The sequence below is a fragment of the Phoxinus phoxinus genome (genome assembly GCF_949152265.1).
Source record: "Phoxinus phoxinus genome assembly, chromosome: 14".
Classification (NCBI taxonomy): Eukaryota; Metazoa; Chordata; class Actinopteri; order Cypriniformes; family Leuciscidae; genus Phoxinus; species Phoxinus phoxinus.
Window position 1 is genome coordinate 8,461,397 of NC_136889.1, and position 24,668 is coordinate 8,486,064.

At 37.7% G+C, this 24,668-nt stretch overlaps 2 protein-coding genes across 8 annotated transcripts; both read right to left on the reverse strand.

Moving 5' to 3' along the window:
- Positions 1 to 259: 259 nt before the first annotated feature.
- On the reverse strand, positions 260 to 16,386 carry loxl3b (lysyl oxidase-like 3b). Of its 5 annotated transcripts, XM_079635987.1 has the most exons (17): positions 16,112 to 16,300; positions 13,119 to 13,454; positions 12,856 to 13,019; positions 12,301 to 12,518; positions 11,101 to 11,157; positions 10,064 to 10,138; positions 8,183 to 8,390; positions 7,903 to 8,083; positions 7,184 to 7,338; positions 6,093 to 6,263; positions 4,921 to 5,076; positions 3,799 to 3,958; positions 3,006 to 3,249; positions 1,933 to 2,048; positions 1,697 to 1,833; positions 1,487 to 1,598; positions 260 to 1,041 (listed from the first exon to the last, which is right to left on the reverse strand). In XM_079635987.1, the coding sequence occupies exons 2-17, from the start codon at positions 13,444 to 13,446 to the stop codon at positions 968 to 970; spliced, it is 2,556 nt and encodes an 851-aa protein (XP_079492113.1). In that variant the 5' UTR covers positions 13,447 to 13,454; positions 16,112 to 16,300; the 3' UTR covers positions 260 to 967. The 5 variants fall into 5 exon arrangements, with proteins under 5 accessions (XP_079492113.1, XP_079492110.1, XP_079492109.1 ...); XM_079635984.1 differs by lacking the exon at positions 6,093 to 6,263; XM_079635983.1 differs by lacking the exon at positions 4,921 to 5,076.
- A 558-nt stretch (positions 16,387 to 16,944) lies between these two features.
- pank2 (pantothenate kinase 2) lies at positions 16,945 to 23,510 on the reverse strand. 3 transcript variants are annotated; one of them, XM_079634530.1, is made up of 8 exons: positions 23,300 to 23,510; positions 22,953 to 23,202; positions 20,639 to 20,991; positions 20,298 to 20,551; positions 20,001 to 20,177; positions 18,136 to 18,259; positions 17,792 to 17,917; positions 16,945 to 17,707 (listed from the first exon to the last, which is right to left on the reverse strand). In XM_079634530.1, the coding sequence occupies exons 2-8, from the start codon at positions 23,179 to 23,181 to the stop codon at positions 17,657 to 17,659; spliced, it is 1,314 nt and encodes a 437-aa protein (XP_079490656.1). In that variant the 5' UTR covers positions 23,182 to 23,202; positions 23,300 to 23,510; the 3' UTR covers positions 16,945 to 17,656. The 3 variants fall into 3 exon arrangements, with proteins under 3 accessions (XP_079490656.1, XP_079490655.1, XP_079490657.1); XM_079634529.1 differs by having other exon boundaries at positions 22,953 to 23,421; XM_079634531.1 differs by lacking the exon at positions 23,300 to 23,510 and having other exon boundaries at positions 22,949 to 23,116.
- Between the last annotated feature and the right edge of the window lie 1,158 nt (positions 23,511 to 24,668).

Consider the following 24,668-nt stretch of genomic DNA (forward strand, 5'->3'; position numbering starts at 1 on the left):
AGCGTTACGGTAATTAACTACCAATGTAATTTACTGCCAAGTTGATATAACACAAAGTAGCATTATAAATGTGTGTGTGTAACTGTGTATATATACACAGTAGTCAACATTTGAAGTGGATCAAAACCTTTCAGAAGTTATTCATGAATTTTGAACAATATCCGTTCTTGTCTTAGGACAACTTTGATTAACTTTTTTGATCCACTTCAAATGTTGACTACTGTGTGTATATATATATATATATATATTCATGAAAATATAGAAAACTTTTGGAAGTTTAATGGCTCATGAAACTTGAAATTATTTGTATTACAACTTTGAAAACTTTATTTTTCATCTTTAAAAGTTGCCTATGACACGAAATGTTAATTTTACTGTAGCTGAACACATAAATGCATAAACAGGACAGTGTGTAAAAAAACGTCACTGAAGCTTTAACAAGTCATACATAAAAGACCATTTGAAACAGGATCCTACATTGAGTCAGAGCTTTGAAGCATAACATACATTCACACTTTGCAACAGCTTTTAAACACGAATGCTCATCTGGAATACGAAACATTCAAGTACTTTTAACTCACAGAGACAGCAGCACATTGGCTGTGATGCATCAACAAGGCTTTTTAAACCTTTAAGAAAATAAGCACCTGGTTGCGCTGTAAACACACAGAGCAGGCCGTACCTGTGCCACTGCACGCCTGAGGCAAATGTTCATTTACATCGAATCTTCACATCTGAAGCCAGACTCAGTGGCCCAGAGTGTCTTTTGGAGTTCTGTTTTTGGTAATGTCAAGACAATTATACACTGTTAAAACACTGGATATTGTAGATTTTAGGGTTTCTGTAACTTGCAATGTGAGACGATAATAAGTTTATGGCTCATTTGAATGAATAAATATTTTACTCTGGATTAACCTACAATGTTAGATTGTCTCAATATGCTAATTAGTTCAATCTGGTGATATGATTACGAGATCTGGTTGTTAAGTTGTCCAGGGTATTTCTCAAACTTCTTCTCAGCCTCCTCACTGAAAGCATCACCTGAAATGAAGACATGGAAAAAGAAATCTTTCACTATTTGACATTCAATGGGAACACTTTGACAATATTCAAAATAGCATACTACAATATTCTCTTACTATCTTCAGTGCATAATCTATATAGTTACAACAGAGTACACACTTTAACTGGAATTGATATCAACCACAATTTTTTTCTTGAATCATTATTTCATTAGACTGCCAAGAAAGTTTGTCAAAATGTGAAACAATTTAATTCCAAGATGATAATTTGACAAAACTCTGAATTACATACAATGTTTTTGCATCACGTGAGGTCACGTGACATGAATGTAGAACACTACTGTATAAAAAGGTTGCAGGTTTCTTTTCCTACTTTTATAAGTGTAAGTAGCGACAGTAGTATTCTCTTCCAAACATAGACATTTTCTAGTAATTTTGAGGCTTTTTTTGTATTCGTTTCTCACCAATATGGCAATTATGGACCCAGATCCTGTGGCCGTCATATTTGCAGTTACATTTCATGGCATTGTTTGTGAAATCACTCTCAGCAACCTCATAGTTGGGATTTATGACAACCTAGGAGAAAAAGGAAGTGAAAACAAGTCTGGATAATCTTGAATCAATAAAAGACGAGTTTTGGGGATTGGGACAATGATCTGCACCCATTTTCTGACCTGAAGGATATAATTTCCTGGTTTGACATCAGTAATGTCGATCCACTGGCAATCAATGTCATGGCGATACAAATCCCAGCATCCCACTGTGATGCCCTGCTCACCAAAGTTAGCACACTCATATCTCTTGGAAACCCCTAGAATGAACACAGATTTGTAATCGCTGATAATGTGTTTTAAAAACAGAGCTGCCTGACTGTAAATGTTTATGGTGTTTTTGGATGAGTGTGATTTACCCTCTTCACAATCAGTGTCCTCCAAGCAGAAGCTGGCTTTGTGTCCTTCTGCCACTTTAGTGCCATTGGCAGACATCAGGTCGTAGTGTGTGAAGATGTCCATACTGTGATAATGCCTGTGGAGTCACATACACACATATCAAACATATATAAACTTGTATATCAATATCCCATCAGAACTGACTGAAAAGAAACCAGATAGAAAAGTTGTCGGTCAATTTAACCCACACTTGATTGTTAAACTGCTTGAAACACTTAATAAACAATTCATTTAGGTAAAACATAATGTTTTTGGTTATTAATTTTTGTTTTTTTGGATCGCAATTACGGTACTAGTCTGTTGAAGCGCTTAGAAGAAGTGTGATAAACCCATTTTACTCTCACAAAGGTTTGAGAACCAGACATAAAAATGCAGATGCTATTTACACCCATTACAAATAGCCTATTGATAAATACTATTTACACTATGTACAAATGTTAGATCTATTTATTTATACTTAGTTGTAACACCTAAGTGTGCAAATAGTCACCACAAGAAAATTTCATTTTGTGTCTGCAGCAATTTTGAACAAAAAATATGTAGGTATGTAAAAAAATATGTAGGTAAATATGTAATATCCCAAACACAAAGGGAGGATTTTTTTTTTTTTTTAACACAATAGGAGTTTATAATTTCTCATTTGGGATATTTTTAATCTGTGACATGTTATAATAGTGGTTTTCTGTTTTTCAATGAATCCTTAGTTGTTTATTTTGTAGTTTTGAATTAGCCAAATTTATGGAAGCTTGTTTCTGCCACGGAATTAAAAATAGAAAAGGTAATAGCAATTTTTATTTCACAATATAGATATATCCTCACAATTGTGAGAGAAAAGTCAGAATTGCATGTTTATTTCGTACAATTCAGATTTTCCCCCTCAGAATTGCAAGTTATAAACTAGAACAATTATTTCTTTCATTTGGGGGTAAGTTTGACCCGCAACACAAAAGGCGTAGTACCCAGATGTTCAACACAACATGAATAACAATTATTTTTACTCTATTGAAATAAGTAATGTTAACAGTACAGTTACCCGTGACATGCGTGCCACACCCACGAGTGACGGCCAGCTTTGGGCCTGAAGTCAGCTCGTCCGATGTTGTGTATCTGAGAGGAGAAGCGGAGCAGGCGGCGATGACCGTAAGGCCAGTTAGCTTTAGCAGCGCTCTTGGACAGACAGTCCTCCTCTGCTGCACAGTACAGCATGTGCAACGGCCGGTCCTCTATATACGTCGTCTGCTGCACTAATGGTGCGTTCAGCACTAGATCTGATGCAGCTGGGGAAATAAAACGTGTACATATCAAGATCAAGCTAAAACATGAGAACTCTGTAATGGCTTGCTGGCAATTTAAAACAAAAGTTCAAAGATGAAAATAAATATATATTTTTGGTCCAGGAATTTGATTTAGAGTTTTGTTTATATTTTTATGGCATTGCATGTTGGAAACTGAGCTGGATTTCTGAGGTTTTAATGTCTGAACAAACAGTTTTGCTCAAAGTACTACAACAGTTAAGAAAATGATATGTTGTCTCATTTGTATACATAATTCAGACAGGTTTAAGTCATTTAAAGTCAAGCCTTTGCCATGTGAGGTTCACTGATTACAGCCTAGTGCTCAGAGAAAGATAAACAAGACTGACCACAGCTTTAGGACTAGCATCAGCAGCAGACTGACCGTCTGAGAGGTGAGAATTCCAGTCATTCGTAAAAAAATATAATGACTGAACGTACTCCTCTGTACTAGATTCTAAACATGACATTGCTTTTATACAACAGTTCCATAAACCAGAAGTTTATACTGAGTGTGTGCATGTGATTACTCACTTTCTGAGCAGATAACTCCTGCTGAAAATCGTGCAGTTGCTTTCTGGCAGCTGACCGTTCTGTGGTTCTGGCACTGGCTTAGAGACATCTCATCTCCTGTACATTTCACTCCGCTCATAACCATCTCTGTCACATTACTGCTATCCCAATACCATGTTTCCTTAGCAAACACACATCAAAACAAACACACAGACAGTGATAAGTAGTTTACTATGAAGAGAATAAAAAAAATCCAAAACAGACCTACATGGTAAACATGCCATTTTCAAAAAACAATTTCTACTTGAAGATTGTACTGTTGAGCACTGTACCTTTTAGACTTTTATACAAAAATGACAATATGGGAAATGGCTTAATTGTCATAAAAAATAATGTCACTATTAAAAAGAAATGTAGTTCTAAAAATGTATTTTCTATACCTTCTTTCTTTTAGGGTAAACATGACCAGGTCACACTTCATCTCAAAATTAAAACAACAAATTAAAAGAAAGAAAGAAAGAAAGAAAGAAAGAGAAAGAAAGAAAGAAAGAAAGAAAGAAAGAAAGAAAGAAAGAAAGAAAGAAAGAAAGAAAGAAAGAAAGAAAGAAAAGAAGACTGTCATGAAAATAATGTCACAATGGAAAAAATATATTTGTCCTTAAAAAATATTATTTCTGTAACTTCCTTATTTCAGGGGAAAGCATGGTTAGGTCATCCTTCACTCAAAAAAAAAGAAAAGAAAAAATAATTATTATTATGGTAATGAGAATTTGCGGCGTGGAGGGGAGCGGGTTTGGGTTGTGGAATGTGCTCAGTTGTTATAAAAAAAAAAAATGTCACAATGCAAAAAATCTAGGTCCTTAAATATTATTTCAATTATTTCTTTCATTCGGGGTAAAACATGACCCAGACATGTGGGCCAACTTCACAAGACAAAAACAGGGCAAAGCATCCAAACCGTCAATGGCTGTTCTAGTCTATACAGTTGTCACAAAAGTGTTCAACTCATTCAACTGAAAACATAAAATAAAAATAATACAAGAAACATCTTATTCCTAATTATTCATGTTGCCTAAAAACAACATTCCTGGTGAAGGAAAACAGCTGCTTCTGCGTCAGCATGTGTGTATGTCATGTACTCACTGTAATAGCATGCATGCTGAACCCCAGCCCTAGCTGCCTGCACGCCACCATGGCCTCTTTGGTGGTCCAGCCCTCACTGCATACACTGCCCCAACGCTGCCCCACCCGCACCTCCACTCGCCCTTCATATTGTGAGCGCCCACCCGACAGACGCACCTGAAATCACAACCTACGCAACGTCAAACACACTCATTTCTTCCCACGCTCACCAATCTGGCTCCTGCCATTCAATGCTAACCCACATACCAAGACAGACGTCCCTGCTGAGAAGACCAAGAGCCTCATTTATAAAACACAGAATTTCATCTGAACCGAAATTCCTGAAAACCTTCCTTCAAAAGTGAGGAACAAATAGAATTTATTAAGGCAAAAACCTTTATAAAAAAAAATCCTTATGCATATGCCAACTGAAGAGCAAGCGTACACATTTTTTGACCACGTATATACCAGTAATCAAAATAATCCAACATTTTTTATTAAATTGTGAGATAAATGAGACAATCACAATATGCATTAATTAATTAAGTCATTTCTCAACCATCTCTCTTTCTACAAATGCTTGCTCATCCCCCGTCATGAGTGGACACTGATTGGCTATAAAAGTGTTTTGGTGTTCCGTGGATTGGTTCAATCCACTTTGTTTTTTTCTCTCCTATTTACACAGCCATGGCTATTTACAAACGCAATATTTGTTTCAGCACACAGATTTTTTTTTGTTTAGGTGTTGATTTAAATTTTCAACAGCGTTTCTCAGAAATCACTTATTGCCCCTTTCATGATAATTGTTTGGGTCTCTGTTATTTCATAAATCCTTCATAGGAGCATTTCAGAAATTGTCGTTCGTTCACATTTAGGATCATTCTATGCATGTCTTTATAAAGGAGGCCCTAGTATAGAACAGCATGTCTGGTTAGTACTAGTTTGGTGCTGGTCTAGCTAGTATAACCAAGTTGTGTCTAGAGCTGACTGATCTTTTCAGCAGGGGTTTTTCCTTCTGTCTCTGTACAACGTGCACTGACTCTGTGTTTTCATGTGGTTTTCAAAGTTCAAGGCTTTGAATATGTATGAGGGAGTGTGTAAGCCAGCACCATCTGATTTTTTTTGATGGTAGCAGGAAGTTCAAGGCATTGTTAGCATGCAAGTGTGTGTTGCTGTTACTGTTAGCATCCTACTTGTAGACCATGGTTGGCGTACCCGAGGCCCAGCTGCCTGCACACAACCATGGCCTCCTCAGTGCCCCAGCCTTCTCCACAGATCAGGCCCCAGCGCAACGTCCCGTTGGCCTCAGTATATAACACCTCCACACGGCCCTCATAGCGAGATCGGCCCCCTAAGATGCGCACCTAAGCAGGGCACAACCAGGGACAAGGGGTAAGAGGGAGTTCAATTAGATTTTAGGGGAGACTGGGGCTAATTGTCACACTTTTTGTTTTTACTCTAGTGAATATTTCTCAGGTTGTAATTTTTGTGGAAACAATGATAAAAAAAAAATCTGATGAATAAAAAGTTAAAAAGGACAGACTTTATATGAAGTAGATATGTTTTGTAACATTAGAAATGTCTTTACTGGCACTTTTGATCAATTGTATTGATCAATCTGCTTGCTGAATGAAAGTTTTTTTTTTTTTTTTAATCATCTGAATATCTGAATTTTAATTTGACAGACATAATTCATAAAAAAAATTGTTTTGGTGTAATTGGACCATATATATTAGATAAATCAGTTATTCAGTGACTCACTCATAAAGACTATGTGAAACAACATACTAAGTATATATATATATAGTGTGACAACTATCCCCGGTGACCATTACATGCATAAAGGAGGTTTTCTAGCAGTAGGTGCATAGTGGTTAAGGTGTGTTGCATCTGTTGAGATCATAATCGTAAATCGCAACAGATGATTTATTACAGTAATTGTCTCTTGATACAGACAATGATAACCAACACTCCAGTCATCCATTTTGAGTCAAAATGAATATTGAGCACAACATCATTCATTGATTTTATCATTGCTGTGTTCTCCTTGAATTGAGAAACAAGCAATAGATGCAAGTGGGTGTAATATAGTTTCTGAAAACATCAGAATGACAGACACATGATCTACGAATGTGTTAAAATGCCATAAAATGAACACATGTACAATTATTTTGCACGTGTAAACCATGCGTATAAATACATGATTTAATTTTGGTATGACAAATACACAATTAAAAGAAGAAAGGTTGTGAGTATGATGAGTATATGTGTGTGTTGCTCTGACCGTCTTCTCAAAGCCCATATATGGGACATTACAGCGGACTGAAGCATCTTCAGTGTGTTTGCAGTCCTCAGCAGTGATGTTTTTATAGCGGCAGTTCCACAGAGAGCGCTCGTGACCTGTGCACTGCACCTCATTCATATGGAGAGGCCCCAACCCTGAGAGAAAACACAGAAGCATAATAGTAAAATTTCAAATTCATACCAACACAACTAAAACAAATATAAACGTGTGTAACTAACAACTTTACCCATGTAAAACAGTGGCCCTAAAAAGTATTAGAACACATAGGCCACAATTTTAAAAATTTATGAATATCGCTACAATGCAAAATAAATTTCCAAATGAAAGGCTGCCGCTGGACAAAATGGATGTCCACAAATCCATGCGCTTTTAAAGCTGTTACGTCCAGGGCAGATTAAAGAAATCAATGCTTTAGTTACACGATATAAAACTAGCATAGCTATATAGGAGACTGGGTTGCCTGAGACGACGGTCAGTTATAGTTTCCTGGTCATTATCAGATTGTAGCAACTGACCAATCAGAATGAAATATTCCAGGCAGTAGGGTAATAAATGAGGGCATTTATATTATTATTTAGTGATGGGTTGTTATCTCTGATGACCTCAGAGATGAGAGTTTAAGTCACTGATCAGTGCATCCCATCGCTCCAAACAAAAAACCCTATGTATTACATTTGGTTACTCCTTTGCATTTTTACCTTGTCCCATGCGGGCACCTGTGAGGGCTTCTTTGGCAGAGCCAAAGCCCAATTCTCTGCATACGACGCTGGCAGAGAGCAGGTTCCAGCGATCATCACAAACCGTCCCCCATTCACTGCCCTTCAACACCTCGACGCGGCCCTCACCATGTTTCGCTCCACCCTTCAGGCGTATAGTAGACTGATGAGAAAGAGTGGAAGAACGTTTAAAATAAATAGTAACCACAGCGCTAATTAAATTATGTATCATGCATGTATCATACACAAGAACACACTTTACCTGCATCTTGAGTTTCTTCCTCATGTTAGAGCTCTGAGCGTACAGTGGACCAGGTACACAGCTGACCACAGCAGGCATTCCTCCAGCGCACGACTCTGTGGCATTGCCATTGTTAAACTCTAGAGGACATGCAGCCAAGTGCACTTCTGTGCCTAAGCATGCCACTGAATGAACCAGGAAGTGATTCTTCTGCCGCTCAGCATACAGCCTGAGAGGAGAAGTGAAAGATACACTTACCATGTTTACATGCACATTCTTTTCAGATTAAGGTCCATAAACAGGTTAAGCCTTTATTCTGATAAAGAGGTTTACACACTCAACAGCTACTGCAATATTCCTGTGTAGTCACAAATTTTCTCTGATTTTTTTAATTGAAATATTGGAGATGCTTTTTTTGCTGCATTTTATTAATTTTGGACAGTACATTTAATAAACTCATCTTATTCTCATTCATGTCCTTAATGACATACAACAGCACAACAAAATTACATAATGTACACTAGGCTACCATTCAAAGGTTTGGGATTGGTAATGTTTTGTGTGTTTTTGAATGACGTTTCTGCTAACCAAGGCTGCATTTTTGACTTTTCAATTTGAATATATTTTAAAATATTTTTTATTCCTGTGATGGCAAAGCTGAATTTTCAGCAGCCATTACTCCATTCTTCAGTGTCATCATGATCCTTCTGAAATCATTCTAATATGCTGATTTGGAGCTCAAGAAACATTTATTATTATTATCAATGTTAAAAATAGTTTCAAATTTCAAAAGAACAGCATTTATTTGAAATACAAATCTTTTGTAACTTTATAAATGTCTTTAATGGAATTTTTTATCAATTTAAAGGGGCTATATGTAGAATTCAGAAACCTTTGTTATTAGCGAAACCGGTGGCTGTTAAGTGAACTGCCAGCAACTTACTGCTCGTGCACGCGTAACCTTACATACAAGAGATTGAACGTGATTCAATGCTCACTGCGACATACTTACAGCGAAGTTCTTTTTTCGTTCCTTGCTTATAAGTAAAAAGAAGTTGGAAATACCTTTGCAGCAATATATTGTTAACAATAACAAAATAAACACAACAAAAATGACAGTGGTGAGAAAACAGCAAGCAGTTAAGAAAATATCTGATCAGTGATCATAGCAATGTGAATGTTTGCACCATCTCTGAGAATCATCATGTCAACAGATGAGGTAATTCAAATGACACCGTTATGATAGTTTGGGCCTATATTTGAGACTATACTATATAGATCTGGCTATGTGAGACTATGGTTTGAATTAATCCCTTTTCTTTGCATTAAACACTGACAATACAGTACAGAATGTCTCTTTCGCCATTATCTGAACATTGTATAAGCAGCATTTGCTTCATATATCATTGAACAGAGCAGGCAGAAACGTCATATCCTTTTGATTTTCCTGGCAAAAACTTCCATAAAAATGTCAGGTCTCAAGTGTTCAGGCTTTCATAGACAACCTTTCATAGACCTTCCTAGACTTTCATAGAAAGTCTAGGAAGGTCTCGTTTTTAAGTTTCGTTACAAGCTGTTCACACATTGGCAATAAAAGGTGATTAACACATGAAAATTCTTACGTATAGCCCCTTTAATTTGTCACCTCTGAAATGTATCTTTGACTCCAAACCTATAGAATGGAAGTGTATGTCAAAAAATTTTTTATTCCAGAAGGCTTCTCGATTTCTATTAGACCAATTTCTATAATTCGTTAGAGGTTTTGTTTAGGCTGCAGAATCACCTGTAATGCAGCCTTTCTGACTGGCAACACATTTAGATTTAGAGAACAAAAGAAAAGTTTAGAAAGGTCTGAGACACGAAGGCATTGTACTGTATGTTTCCCCCTTTTACCAAGGTTACCTTTTATCTGCAGCTGATTTGCCCGGTTTAGGCTTAGAGCTAGTTTTAGTGATAGCCTTAGCTTTGGGCCCCTGCCTGAAATGCAAACATCCATTAAGCATTCAGAAACACTAAAATGTCCACTGCAACATCCAGCATGCATGTGCACACATATAAATACCAGCTGCATGGAAAAGAGGGCAATGAGATTTAATGAAAAAAAAAAAAAAAAGATTTTAAAAAGATGCACTGCGTCACAAGTTATTTGGTATATAATAATTACGTTAGGTAACAAACAGAAACTTTCTAAAATGAGAACTACAAAATACCACATGAATTAATAAAAAATTGTTAGAGGTGATTTAACTTTCCCATGCCTGTTATATACACATTGAAACAAGCACGTTAGAAGCGCACATATCTGAGGTGAACGTGCAAGTAAACAGAAGAAGGGATTTGTGTTAGTATTATTAAAAGGGATTGTGTTTCAAGATAACTCCCTCAAAAGCTTTAACTCTTACACAAGCACAGCCTCATCTCAAAACTATGTGAGTAAAACTAACAGATGGTAATAAGTTCTTCATGGGGAAATGTTATGTCCACCACTCTCACACACACACACACACACACACGCACGCACGCACGCACGCACGCACGCACGCACGCACGCACGCACGCACGCACGCACGCACGCACGCACGCACGCACACACGCACACACGCACACACACACACACACACACACACACACACACACACACACACACACACACACACACACACACACACACACACACACACACACACACACACACACACACACACACACACACACACACACACACACACACACACACACGCGCACGTCTCACTGAGAGAGCAAATCAACACAACTCAATCACAAAATAGAATAATTGACTAAAGCACGTATTAGATTGAAGTTTGTTAAAGGATGACAAACACTAATAGTGCTGCGTTTAAGATCACTACTAAAGCCACGATATGCGCTTCAGTCTTCTAGGGAAAGAACACTACTGGTTTCTTTCCCTCAGATGGTACCTGGCCGCTGTTACTTTAACTTTAGCTTTTGGCTCAGCAGATCTCTTTCTGAGATGCCTGTTGAAAACAGGGAAATGGGGTCAAGCACACATTCACACTGACTACTGTATCTTTCTTTCTCTTTGTCCACTTCAGGACAGTTCAGGCTGTTTGAGATAGGAAAGTTTGTGTAGCATCTGCATCACCATAACAATTACTTGATAGAAATGGTCATACTATTGTGAAAAAGAAGTTTGCTTATTTGTATTGAATGTGCATTTGTAGTGTGCTTCAAAGCGTAAAATTGAAAAAAAAATTACTTGCAGATAATATAATAATGAAATAAAAGGCCACTTAAGTGTACTCAAAGAGAGTATAGCTTCACTGTTTCTTAACGCACTTTTAAAAATTGCACTTTGTAATGGTCAAATTAAAAGTTTTACTTTAAAGTACATTCTAAATCATTCAGTTATTTTGTCTTAATCTTTTGTAATGCTTTAAAGATGTCAACTTATGACATTTCTTCGGATTCAGATTTCCTGAGGTTATGGAAACCTCATCAGTCACAGTGTGCAATTGATTCAGGAATGTGGGGTCGGTAGTGGCGAGTACGTGCCGTAGGGAGACAGGTTGAGAAATGAAACCTTCATGTAGTCTATAAAACAACACATGGGAAATAAATGCAGACAGGCGTCCAGTGGAGGCACACAGACATCCTTTTAAGCTTCAACTCTATATAAAATCTTCACTGGTTGTCTTGTCTAAGTCTAGGTCTGGAAACTAAATCCATATGTGCTTATTCCTGTAAGAAAAGTGGAACATTCTTGTAACATTCCACTGGATTTGGGGGATGAGACCCCAGTGTGCTTTCTACTAATTAGTGTGCATGAATGCCGTGCACCTACGCAATAGTTTCCTTCTTCAGGTGTTTGTCTGTGGTTTAAACTGTGTGTATGCTGCTAGGCGGAACTGCATTTCACGGATGACTGAGAAAGTAAACATAATTTCCTCTCACATTGGCTAAACAGCCACAGTATAGTGAGATGCCACACACACAAGACATATGAATACACAAATGCTCAAATCACACTAGTAGGCCTAAAAAGAGAAATATTCATCTGTGTAAAAATGGTTTTAGTAGGTTTTTTTTTTTGTAACAATGTTTCCATGGCCAATCACAATCCTGATGGATAAAATTCCCGCCCTATCTTCAACACTCACTTGTAAAAGCTCTTGTTGACCTTCTTCTCGTGGGGGAATCCCATCATGCCACAAACAACTCGAGAATTTTTGGGTGTCCAACCATTATCGCAGATCTGAGCCCACCCGTCCTTATTCTTGACTTCCACCACTCCCTCAGTGACCGGCATCCGTTTAGTTGCCATGGTAAACACAGGACGCAAACGGACCTCCTCCACTTTATTCTCATCTACCCGCACCTGAGAGAAACGCACAACGCAAAGAATAGAATCTATGTGGACAGTCAAACAAGAACAGAGAGTGAAGAAGCATGTGGGAAAGCAGTGCTTGGAGTGCTTCCTGCATGTTAGATCAGGGTTATTATTGTATACTAAACCTAAAACTAAAGCTATTAAAAAAAAAAGCTAATTGAAATGGATGGCTGAAATAAAATAAAATATAACTACTAGACGATAAAATGTAACTAAACTAAAACTTTGAAATGTTGCCCTGGCATTGGCAACCAACTGAAATAAGTTCAAGTTGAAGCACTAACATTTAAATGGTAACTTTCCCCAACACTGTAGGGTCCTTTACCTCTATAACGTTGGAGTCCATGTATCCCGGCAGTCTCTCATCTTTACAGATTACTCCAGCGTCCTCATCATGAGTGCAGTCACTGTTGCCCCAGCCACGAGACTTACACACCGACACACTCCTTTCACTGCCACTGCACTGCACATTGTCAAGCCAAATCTTCCCTGAAACAAACACAAACTCTCTGAGCACACACCAGGCATGCAGATATCACTTTATATCTGGTCTGAGTGAATGTGCGAATGAGAGCAAGGCACATTTACCTGTGCCCTTCCCATACTTGGCGCTGTGTGCCCAGCCCGTGGCGGACACGAAGCCAAGCTGGCGACAGAGGACATGGGCATTGGCCAGTGAGAAGTCATCATCACAGATGGTCCCCCACTCGTCTTTGTAAAACACCTCAATTCGCCCCTCATTGTGTTTCCTGGGGAAACCAGACAGACGGAACTTCAGAGTCTCTGGCCCCTGTGCCGTCTGAGGGGTCGGTGTGGGGCTTGAGTGTACTGGCAGTGGGGTTTGGGCAAAGCATGGTTGAATCCAAGCATTATGTAAGAAGACAACAATGTGTAGCAACCACTGACACGGCTCCATGTGTGGCTCTACAGCAGGGAATAGAAACAAAGAGGGGAAACACGGTTACTGTTGTGAGTGCGACTATGTTTTGATTTGTGTGAGTGCGACTATGTTTTGATTTGTTCACTATCATGTGTACAAAATTGCTCACACAGAACATGCTCCAGCACTGTTAAATTTATATTGCATGCTGGTCACATCTACAGCAATGGTGGATGGCAAAATGTGTCTCAGACATGATTTCTTGAGATTCACCCACAGATCAAAGGTTTATGCATGTCTCCCGGATTCCCAACTCACCCTGGGGTACCTGGTGTATTGTAGAAAAAGTGGGTATATGAAACTGACAACTACTGCTTTTGACACATATTCTAGTCACCATAAACTTATACTTAATAATACTTACATGTACAAGTCTAGTTTGATATTTTGAACACCATACGCTGTTTCAGGGTTTACAAAAAAGGTACATGAATTAAAAACCTGGCTTGAACAAGCTGTAAATGTAATTTTCTGGATTCAAAGCAGAATTTTTACATTTAGCAATAAAACATGGCAAAATGTAATACAGCAGTATACAGCACTCTCCTTTGATTCAGTAGCCATTATTACCAGCTGGTATATTGACTTTAAAGGAAGCAATAAAACATTTAACTGAGCCATCCACTGACTGCATGTGTGAATGACATGAGGTTCATCTTATAATGTTTGTAGACAGAATAGTTTAAACCCTTTGTGTATAGTACAACATTGGACTGAAAATTGTGGTGATGATATAACAGCCACTCACCAGTGCGGTTATGGGATTTCACTAATGTAACAACAGCTTAACAGACAAGTCACTCTGGAGCCTGTAGGCCACAAAGGAATGTAAATCTTGAGTACCGCTACGCTGTGAGCGGGTACAGACCCGTTACCCAAACACATGCCCTTCAACTGTCAGCTTTGGGACTAGACAGCATCTTTGCATTACCTTCATTTGAATATCAAGTAAGCCATAACACAAACTTAAATACATATTAAAAAACTTCACTAACTCTGTGGCCTTTACATGCAGATCCTCATAACGGTGATTCCCTAATATTTCCTTTAAATATAGCCACTTTTGGTCCAGTGAACTTTAAGAAAATAGACTCTTGAAAATCACTTTTCAATTAGCTTTAGTTAATTTGGGCACACTTTATATTAGGTGGCTTTATCTACACCATTTGATACAACTATGTAACTACATGTTGATGCATTGTAATTACATTAAAAGTACTTTCATTTAATTAGCATTTGTAGATACACTTTACCTCTTTATGTAACTCAAACATTACCCCGATATCTAACTCTAACCCCTAATATAACCCAATACCTTTACTCCCAAACCATACATCAAACTCAGAAGTAAATGTGGGAATTTTCCAGAAAAACATGTAGTTGCACAGTAAATCCACAGTCTTGTAGTTATTGTTATTAGTAGGTCAATTTAAAGTCTGACCCGGCTTAAGGCTAACAATGTCACACAGTTGGGGAAATGTATCCCATAGGAATTATTTCATTTCTGTTATGAACATTTGGACCACAGTGTCATTTCCGCCACATCTTTAATTACGTACAATGGAAATGATGGTGATGGAAATCAAAATGTAAACATTTTTGGGAATAAAATGGCGAACTCATTTGTTTTGCAATGGGAATTTCATAGCTAGCATTTATGTATAGTAAATCCACAGACTAAAATTTTCATACTTGCATAATTTGTCAACACGAAAGCTTGACTGGATATGAAATACAAATAAACTATTCCGTTCACAAGAGATTTACCTTTATTTTACATCAATGTCTTAAATATTTCCTTTGTCACTTTTGTAAAAAAAATATAGGCCTATTAAATCTTTATAAGACAAGTCATATTAGTTATTTCAAGAATGTTACATGTGCAAAACGTGTCAAAGTGGAATAGACAAACAACTTTTCCTACCGTGGATGGATCCAATTATACAAGGTAAGAAACTGGCGCGCAATTGAAAACAGATTTTCGGTAGCTCAGGAACACATGATTCCCAAGCACACTAAATTAATGGTATTTCAACTGTAATCATATTTAAATCAAACTGACAGCATTAAGTACACGATTTTAAATCATGTCATCTGTAAACATCAAGTTGAAATGCTTATATAAACAAATGTGCTGAGGTAACGGCGAGATTCAGCAAGATCTGGATCCCATATGAGGAGATTATAGGGGTAAGTTAGTGGACCAATTATTTACTATTTAACATAAAGTTCCTAAACATGTGACGGCGAAATACAAATGTTTATATATTGATTTACAGTGACTAGCTGCTACAACAACGTCTCTGCGCAAAGAAAGGACCGTTGAACAGTGCTGTCCATTCTTAAGAAATACAAGCGGATGAGGAGAAAATAAACTTCCGTTATAGTATTCTTTAAAACATACAAGTATGCATAGCATATATAGTTAAAAAATGTATTGACATATTTTATTGACAAAAAAAAGAGATATAAAGTCTAGTGTAGGCTACTCGGCGTCCAGCTGCTTTCTCTCAGATTATCAAACACGCTATTCAACTGTAGCAAAACATTTTCACAAAAGAGTAAAGTTAAACTTAGTTTTGTGAATTTACAATACTCACATACGAATAAAAAAGGCAGACCATTTTCATTTCCCCCTTACCTCAAGTTAGTCGGTTTCTTCCCCACACAAGCACAGTTTTATGCGGTTTGTATGTATGCACAGAACCCGAAAAGCATCCAGAAAAGAATGGGATACCTGTTTCAGGAGCGAGACCTTGTATGAAGCAAAGAAAGGCACCTAATGAGCGGTGATAAATGGCTGTAATGGGAGTGAATTGCCAGCTGGACAGTCGTGCGGGTGGGAGAGAGAGAGAGAGAGAGAGAGAGAGAGAGAGGGGAGAGGTGGAGCTGACTCGTGGACGACTTCACTCGAATGAAAAAGGGGGAAGGATTTATTTGAGGAAAAACACATAGCCCTTTCACAGTTCAGGAAAAGATTTTCCTACTGTCCACATAACGGAACGTTCTTCTGGTCAGACACGTTTTACGTTTGTAAAATTGGAGGGATTTTGATCTTCGTGAAATTTAAATCAAATGCTTAATTGATAAAAAAAAAAAATATATATATATATATATATATATATATACTGTATATATATATCACATGTTGTTAGTAATAGGGTAACATTTTACAATAACGTTTCATTTGTTAACTATATGAACAATGAGAAATACCAGAAATACTCCTAAAGAATTAATTAATCTTAGTTTAAAAAAAATCAGCTTTAACTAATATTCAGTAAAGTTGTTTTAACTAATCAAAAGTTGTTTTGATGGACCTGAGCTAACAACGAACAGTTTATTGTGAACTGTATTTTGAACTAACGTTAACAAATAAATACTGTAACAAATGTATTGCTCACTGTAAAGTGTTACCAGTGATAAATTCGATTGAAATGTTTCTGCCTGTAAAAAAGCATGAGGAAGCCTAATTATATTGTGATTTACATATTTTATTACAAAGAAAATGTACAATCATTTGGATTAAAAAAGTACATTTTGTTGTAGAACACAATACGCAAGGCATTTTTTTATGCAAAATGCTGTCAAGCAACACACTTGTTTTCTACAAACATAATATGATGACATTCTGATTCTGAACACTCATAACCAGATCTCTACAGCAATTACATTTACTAATTTTGCATTTACGTTGCATCAGTTAAATAAATAATAGAGAAAGAAAAAAAAGTGCTTGATTAATATCTGCATACTTTTGAGTAAACGGCTGCTTGATGCAAAATCAATCCATAACCATTAACGGTATAAGATGATAGCTGACACATTTCAGTATATAAAAATTGTTACGAGTGAAAGCTATAGACCAGATCTTATTGCTTTATTCTCATATCAGCTGTTGATTTTGACATACCATAATATAAGACGTTGAAAAAGTTTAAAGGGTTTAACATTTTTAATGCTTGCAGCAATTCCTAAAACTAGTATTGCCATGCGGTTTATCCCTGATTGTTTGACCTGAATATGTATAATATTATTATAGTGACTATAGTACAGTATATTTGGTATGTGGTAGATGACAGTGGACTTATAGTTGAGGGCATAGTCTGATATTTGAAGGCAACTTTGGTCTGTTTGCATAAATATGTCTTTTGGTAAAAGACATGAACTAAAATTGATAAGTAGATCAGGATGGGTTTGTTAATTCCAAAAGTGCACCAACCGCACCAAAATATCCCTGAAAAACAAAAATAAAATGGTTATGAGTGATTTGTTTAGGAATTGTTTGAGCTTTGGATGTATTATACAGACTCGCACACACCTCATGTCGAAGGAATAGGGCTTTGAGTTGTCCTTTGCTCCAGTAATCCAAAGCATAAGCGAGCAACTTCATGGATAACGTGTTCACTCGCAGAAAGTTCCCAACAAACACCACTCTTTCAATGTTCTAAATAGAAGAAACTCATGCTAAGTAAGCATTCATCCTGAAAATGCTTCTTTTTTTTTTTAAAGAGAAGTTTCCAAGGAGTTGATTGGCCCCTGGTCTCTCATAGCCCTGTACAATGCTGCTTGATCCAGATTTCACAAGGCAGCACCGTAAAGAGGCTGACAGACAAGGGCAAGGACAACATAATAGCGATTTATAGTGTGGGTGTACATGTGTACCTCGTTAAGTGCACACATGCGCGTGATTGAGCCAATGTTGTTTGTGATGGTGATGAGTGTTGCTCTAGCCAGATCCTCCTTTGAGACCGAGTCTCTCTTCTCCTTACAAATCATGTTCCCAAAGCTACAAAAAAAAACATACATACACATTATATTGATTATATGTGTCATAACAGAAACATTTTAAAATGATAACATATGATGAATAACGTTGTAATTGTTTGCCATATAGGCCTACATGTATTAGTAGTATACACTCTTAAAAATAAAGATACTTTATTGGCATCTATGGTTCCAAGAAGAACATTTAAAGGGGTGGTATAAAGTCTCTGTTGTCCCCAGAGAATGTATGTGAAGTTTTAGCTAAAAAAAACAAAACAGATAATTTTGTACAGTATGTTAAAGTTGTCCCTTTTTGAGGGTCAGTAAAAACGCATCGTTTCATGTGTCCCTTTAAATGCAAATAAGCTGCTGCTCCCGGCACAGAGGGAGGAGCTTCAACAGCTTGTGTGTGTGTGTGTGTGTGTGTGTGTGTGTGTGTGTGTGTGTGTGTGTGTGTGTGTTAGCAGCTCCTCACGCAGACAAGTACTAAAATGTCATAAACTGTTCTGCCTTTTATGATTAAACTGGAGTCGGACAATGATGGAGAGACTCAAGAAGTGACAACATGTAGAATACAACAGGACGTTTCTGAATGGTTAGTTGATGAATTTATGTTGCTGATGTGTGTTTTAACCATCTTCAAATCATTGATTAGAATATTCTGTCATGATAATCTATAAATCGCTCGTGTGGGAACTGTTGTAAGATGCCTACAGAGTGACATGCTATTGCATTTGTGTTACGTAGTGTATTGCATGTGAAAAGACGGATGCGACAGCTTGAGCAGATTCACAAACGTGCTTGTCTACAACAACTCTTCCTCTTCTCAACATGAACCGGTGTTCCTGGGGGCAGGGTTTATGTAAATTTTAGGGTTGCTGATGTCACTAACCCGGGAGGAATGTCGTGTAGTCCCTGCCAGCCGTTTGTTGTAGTCCTTAAAAAACGATTTCTTTAAAAGCAAATATCTCCCTTTGCTTTGAACTTTGAGTGTTATAACTTTGCAGATGTTGTTTATGCTCAAACAGCAACATTACACACTAGCTAAAGTTAGAAAAGTGAAATTATAATCAACCACCCCTTTAACATCCATGGAACCTTTTCATTGTATAAAAGGTTCTTTATAGTGGAAAAATGTTCTTTAGATTATTAAAATGTTATTCACACTAAGAAAAACTTGGCATCACTGCGAAATGCTCGTTTTGGAACCTTTATTTTTAGGATTTTAGATCGCTTTATATGATGAACAGATTTAATTTAGGATTGATTTTAGATTGTGCACAAGATATTGTGCACAAACATACACACATCAGATATGGCAAACGGAAGCTCAAGCATGCTTGCTTGACCTGCGAGAACCAATGAGGTTCATTCTCAAGTTATGGAGCACGTTTGAGCTTCTGCATGAACCAATGAGGTTTGTTCTCACTCGACAAGCAAGTACGGTTGAGCTACTGATTGTTTGCAAATCAATGTTTATATGTGAATCAAAGCCTAAATTCAGTCTGTTCATTATATAAAGCGATCAAGTCTATGGATTAGTTTTACAATCTTTTTATGAATTTTATTAAGCGACAAAGGGGTTGTTCATTTGTGTTTTGAGATGAACGAAAGTCTTACAGGTTCGGAACAACATTAGGTGATTAATTGATGACAATTTTTTTCATTTTTGGGTGAACTAACCCTTTCTTTAACATAAAAAAACATTGAAAAAACATAACAAATGTTATCAAATGTTTAAACTGTAGTGTATATGCCTGTACCTGGAGGCAACAGCCCATCCTGGCAAGCCAAATCGCTCATAGTCACCACCGTAGATGTCCCGGACTAGTTTATCTACACGTGTACTTTCCCCTTCAGTGGCCATTGCCAATGCCTCCTCAAAGGTGGAGCATCCAGTCAACAGGCAACACAGACCTAGAAATGTACCACCACCAAGACTGGAGGGGAGATTGAGAAAAAATGACCATAGCTTTACAGTAAAATCCATTTTTTTTTAGTTAAACTGTTTAGTTAAACTTATTAGGAAATGAATGCAAAATTATAAAGCCATGACCAACCTGGTTCCAGTGACACGCTTGTAGTTGTCTTTGGAGTATACAGCCAGTATGCTGACACCTGAGCCAATGTTGACAAGCAGCAAAGGATAGGGGTTCTCCAGGTTGTATGCCTTCTGCTCGCAACGGTCAGGTTCTGTTGGGTGCTCAAAATAGTAACATTCGGATAGACCACTTGAGACCACCGAGTCAATATACAGAACCCCCTTTATCAGGCAGTCCAGCTCATCTAGCTTCAACAGCTGAAGATTGGCCATCTAAGAGAAGAGAGAGCACAGTGAGCCATTTAGTCAAACAGACTGCATAGAAGAGGTCAAAGTGAAACACCGTGAGCTTGGACATACTGTACGGAAGTTCTCCTCGTATTTAAATGCACCACCTCCAGTGGCACAGAGGGTGGTGTGCAGACTGGAGAAGTGCTTGTCTCGGCCCATCTGTATGAAGGTAGGCAGCTCGTGCGTAGGAAAGCGAATGAAGTGTAGGCTGCCCTTGCGACCCCAAAGGGATAGGTCAGTCAGCTCCAGGTGGACATCTCGAATACCTGTTTTGCCGTAGGCGGTGTGTGAGGTGAGGTAGTGACGGATGCTTTTCAGACTCTCCACCTCCTCCTGCTCTTCTTCTGCTGTAATGTCTTTGGGCTCAAAGTAGACCAGCTTCACCAATGTGCCACCAATGTCCATGCCAAACCATGGGAAAGCTGGGGACCAATGACACAGGTAAGTGACTTAAGTAACTTTCAAAACACATTTTCTGCAAGTAAACAATGATACAAAAAAAAGCTTATTTAAGATTATTTTTAAATAAATTGAAATGTAGTTAATGATTAACTTATATTTCTCATAAATCAAATAGAAATATTGGTTATTCATACAATCACTTGGGCAGTTGAATGGTGGCACTTGACAATGAACACTACTATGAGTAAAATTGCCAAATGTATTAATATTAAATATTAGTTTAATAGGTTATTATTAAAATTATTGTAATTGTCTCATAATATCAAAACGTCAGAGATGGCAGATGCACACAATATATATATATATATATGTATACACACACACACACATATACACACACCGGCTGTTTTGGGTAAACCTATTCAACTGCTTGTTGATGCAAATATCTAATCAGCCAATCACATGGTGATTTAAGTGACTTTGAAAGTGGCGTTGTTAATGGTGCCAGACGGGCTGGTCTGAGTATTTCAGAAACTGCTGTTCTACTGGGATTTTCATGTACAACCATCTCTAGGGTTTACAGAGAATGGTCCGAAAAAGATCAAATATCCAATAAGCGGCAGTTCTGTGGGTGAAAATGCCTTGTTGATGCCAGAGGTCAAAGGAAAATGGTCAGACTTGTTTGAGCTGATAGAAGGGCAACAGTAACTCAAATAACCACTCATTACAACCGAGGTGCGGAAGAGCATTTCTGAACACACAACACGTCAAACCTTCAAGCAAATGGGCTACAGCAGCAGAAGACCACACTGGGTGACACTCCTGTCAGGTAAGACCAGGAAACTAAGGCTACAATTTGAACGGGCACGGGACAATAGAAGATTAGAAAAACATTGCCTGAATCTCGATTTCTGTTGCAACATTCAGATGGTAGGGTCAGAATCTGGCGTAAACAACATGAAAGCATGGATCCATCCTGCCTTGTATCAACTGTTCAGGCAGGTGGTGGTGTAGTGTTGTGGGGGATATTTTCTTGGCACACTTTGGGTCACTTAGTAGCCTACCAATTGAGCATCGTTTAAATTTCACAGCCTACCTGAGTATTGTTGCTGACCATGTCCATCCCTTTATGACCACAGTGTACCATCTTCTGATGGCTACTTCCAGCAGGATTACGCACCATGTCACAAAGCTCAAATAATCTCAATCTGGTTTCTTGAACATGACAATGAGTTCACTAACATAAATGGCCTCCACAATCACCAGATCTCAGTCCAATAGAGCATCTCTGTGATGTGGTGGAACAGGAGATTCGCATCATGGATGTACAGCTGACAAATCTGAAGTAACTGCGATGCTATCATGTCAAGGCAGTTCTGAAGGCAAAAGGGGGTCCAACCCAGTACTAGCAAGATGTAGCCTACTAACGTTACCTAATAAAGTGGCCAGTGTGTATGTGTGTGTACATATATATATATATATATATATATATATATATATATATATACACTGTGTATATCTATATACTTCTGCACAATTTGACTCTAGTGTTAGGTCGCCACTTATTGTTCAATATGAAATACCTGTAAAATCTAGTTAAGAACCATTTGTTTATTAAATTCATCAGCTGGAAATTAGACTGTCTCAATTCCTTGTGCAAAATCTGCAAATATTCTGAATTGTGTTACGTTTATTTCTAAATCCAATTATACCTCATCTATCATTTAAACAATATTTAATTCCAGGACTAGTGCATATTTTGTTTTTGCAGATTAAAAGGAACCTCCGATTTAAAAAATAATAATAATTATAGCAAGTGTCAATCGATGTTGATTGTGAGCGTACAAAATGGACAAACTTTGCTATCAAATATCTGACTACAGGTTTTATTTATTTATATTCGACATTTAATCATTATGATGTGAGCATGAGCTCCGTTAACCCCGTTGCTTATCGCCATAACACAAGATGGTTCACCTACGCGGCCTGTTCTTTTTCAGCGAATCGAGCCTCAGCATCGCCGGCGTCGATTTTGACATCCGCTGCTCTTTGGGTGCACTGCCACCGGCCGCTGCACTGTCTGCTCCCGGTGTAGCAATTATGCTACATGTCGTCTCCGTCTTTGATCGAGGCAGCTTGAGCGCTGTCGATTCTTCCTCTTGCTCCTCGGCACATCCCTCACCGTCACAGTTAAAGCCGTTCAGCTCCATTATCTCGTTTGACAAAAATCTCTACATCGATTGTCAAGCAGAAAAATCACCGTTAACATATATAAATGCATTGTCAGTATTTCATATTGTTATTTAGGTCGATATAGAAAATGTTTACGTCGCTGTGTTTACAACACAGTTACTCGAGTCACCAATGAATGCGCTTCTCCTGTCAACTGAAATCGCATCAAGCCAATCAAGTTCTCAGTCTACATTGGCGATCAAGTTATCTTCATCACCAGCAGATGGCGCGCTTCACAATAACAACACTACTAACGTTACACGGATCATCATTGAGTCAAAACCATAGGTCAAACCCACTGTCTTCTATGCTGATGACCATAGACATAGTATATATGATGACTGACCAGAAAGACACAAGGTAGGACATTTTATTTCAGAAGCATTCCTGGAAATCATTAAGATTGCGCATGATCAAGAATGACCAGTACACAAAAAAGCAAGACAGTTTAGTGTAAGTATAATTTGTATAAATAAATATTCCCCTAAAATAAAGGCCCAGAGATAATACAGGTACTTAAACAGATCAGTAGTAACAATACCACATAGTGCATTTAAAATCATGTTCAATCATACATGTCTAAACTTCATATCAAAAAGTGTAGATACAAGTGTTATTGCTGATTAAACTATTACATTTAGGCCTGGTTTCACAGAAAGGGCTTAGATTAAGACAGGATTAGGCCTCAGTTAAATTAGAACATTTAAGTAGCTTTTATGAACGTGCCTTAGAAATGTTCTTTATTACTGGTGTGCATTTTGAGACAAAACAAAGTACAAGTTGCTTTCAATGAAGACAGCTTGCATTTTTAGTCTGGGACTAGGCTTACACCTTGTCTGTGAAACCGTGCATTAAAGTGTCCTCTATTCATTCAGAGTCATTCATAGTGTTTACTTGCATAATTCAGTTTACTCTTACACAGATAATTTGATGCTACGAGTATGAATCTTGTCACGTTCTCCAGCTCAAAAGGTAGCGAATGCTGCTAGCAACCCCATAGAACATGAATTTGAATGCAAGAGAATGTGTGAACTGAAAAAAAACATATACAATGTAAGATAAATGCATTTGACAAAAATCATCTTATTCAACTACACTTCAAAATGGACAAACACTTATACAGACACACACATATATATATATATATATATATATATATATAAGGGCTGCAATATAAACCTAACAGATTTTTACCCTCCACACATTAGGAACTTGGTTTTGTTTGAATTTAGTTTTATCCATCTTAACAGTTACTCTGCAATAGGCAGGCCTACCTCTTACAGCCAGTGGTGGACATGGCCGAGATTTTCTGGAGGGAAACTAGTTGGGGACATATTGTATGTTTTTAAAACACAGATGTATTTATGTATGAAATTTGAATAGCGTTTTGAGGCTATTTCATGGATTTCCCACCCTTCACTCCCCCCTCCCACCGTACAATTTTTGTCAATGGTGGAATGCTTCC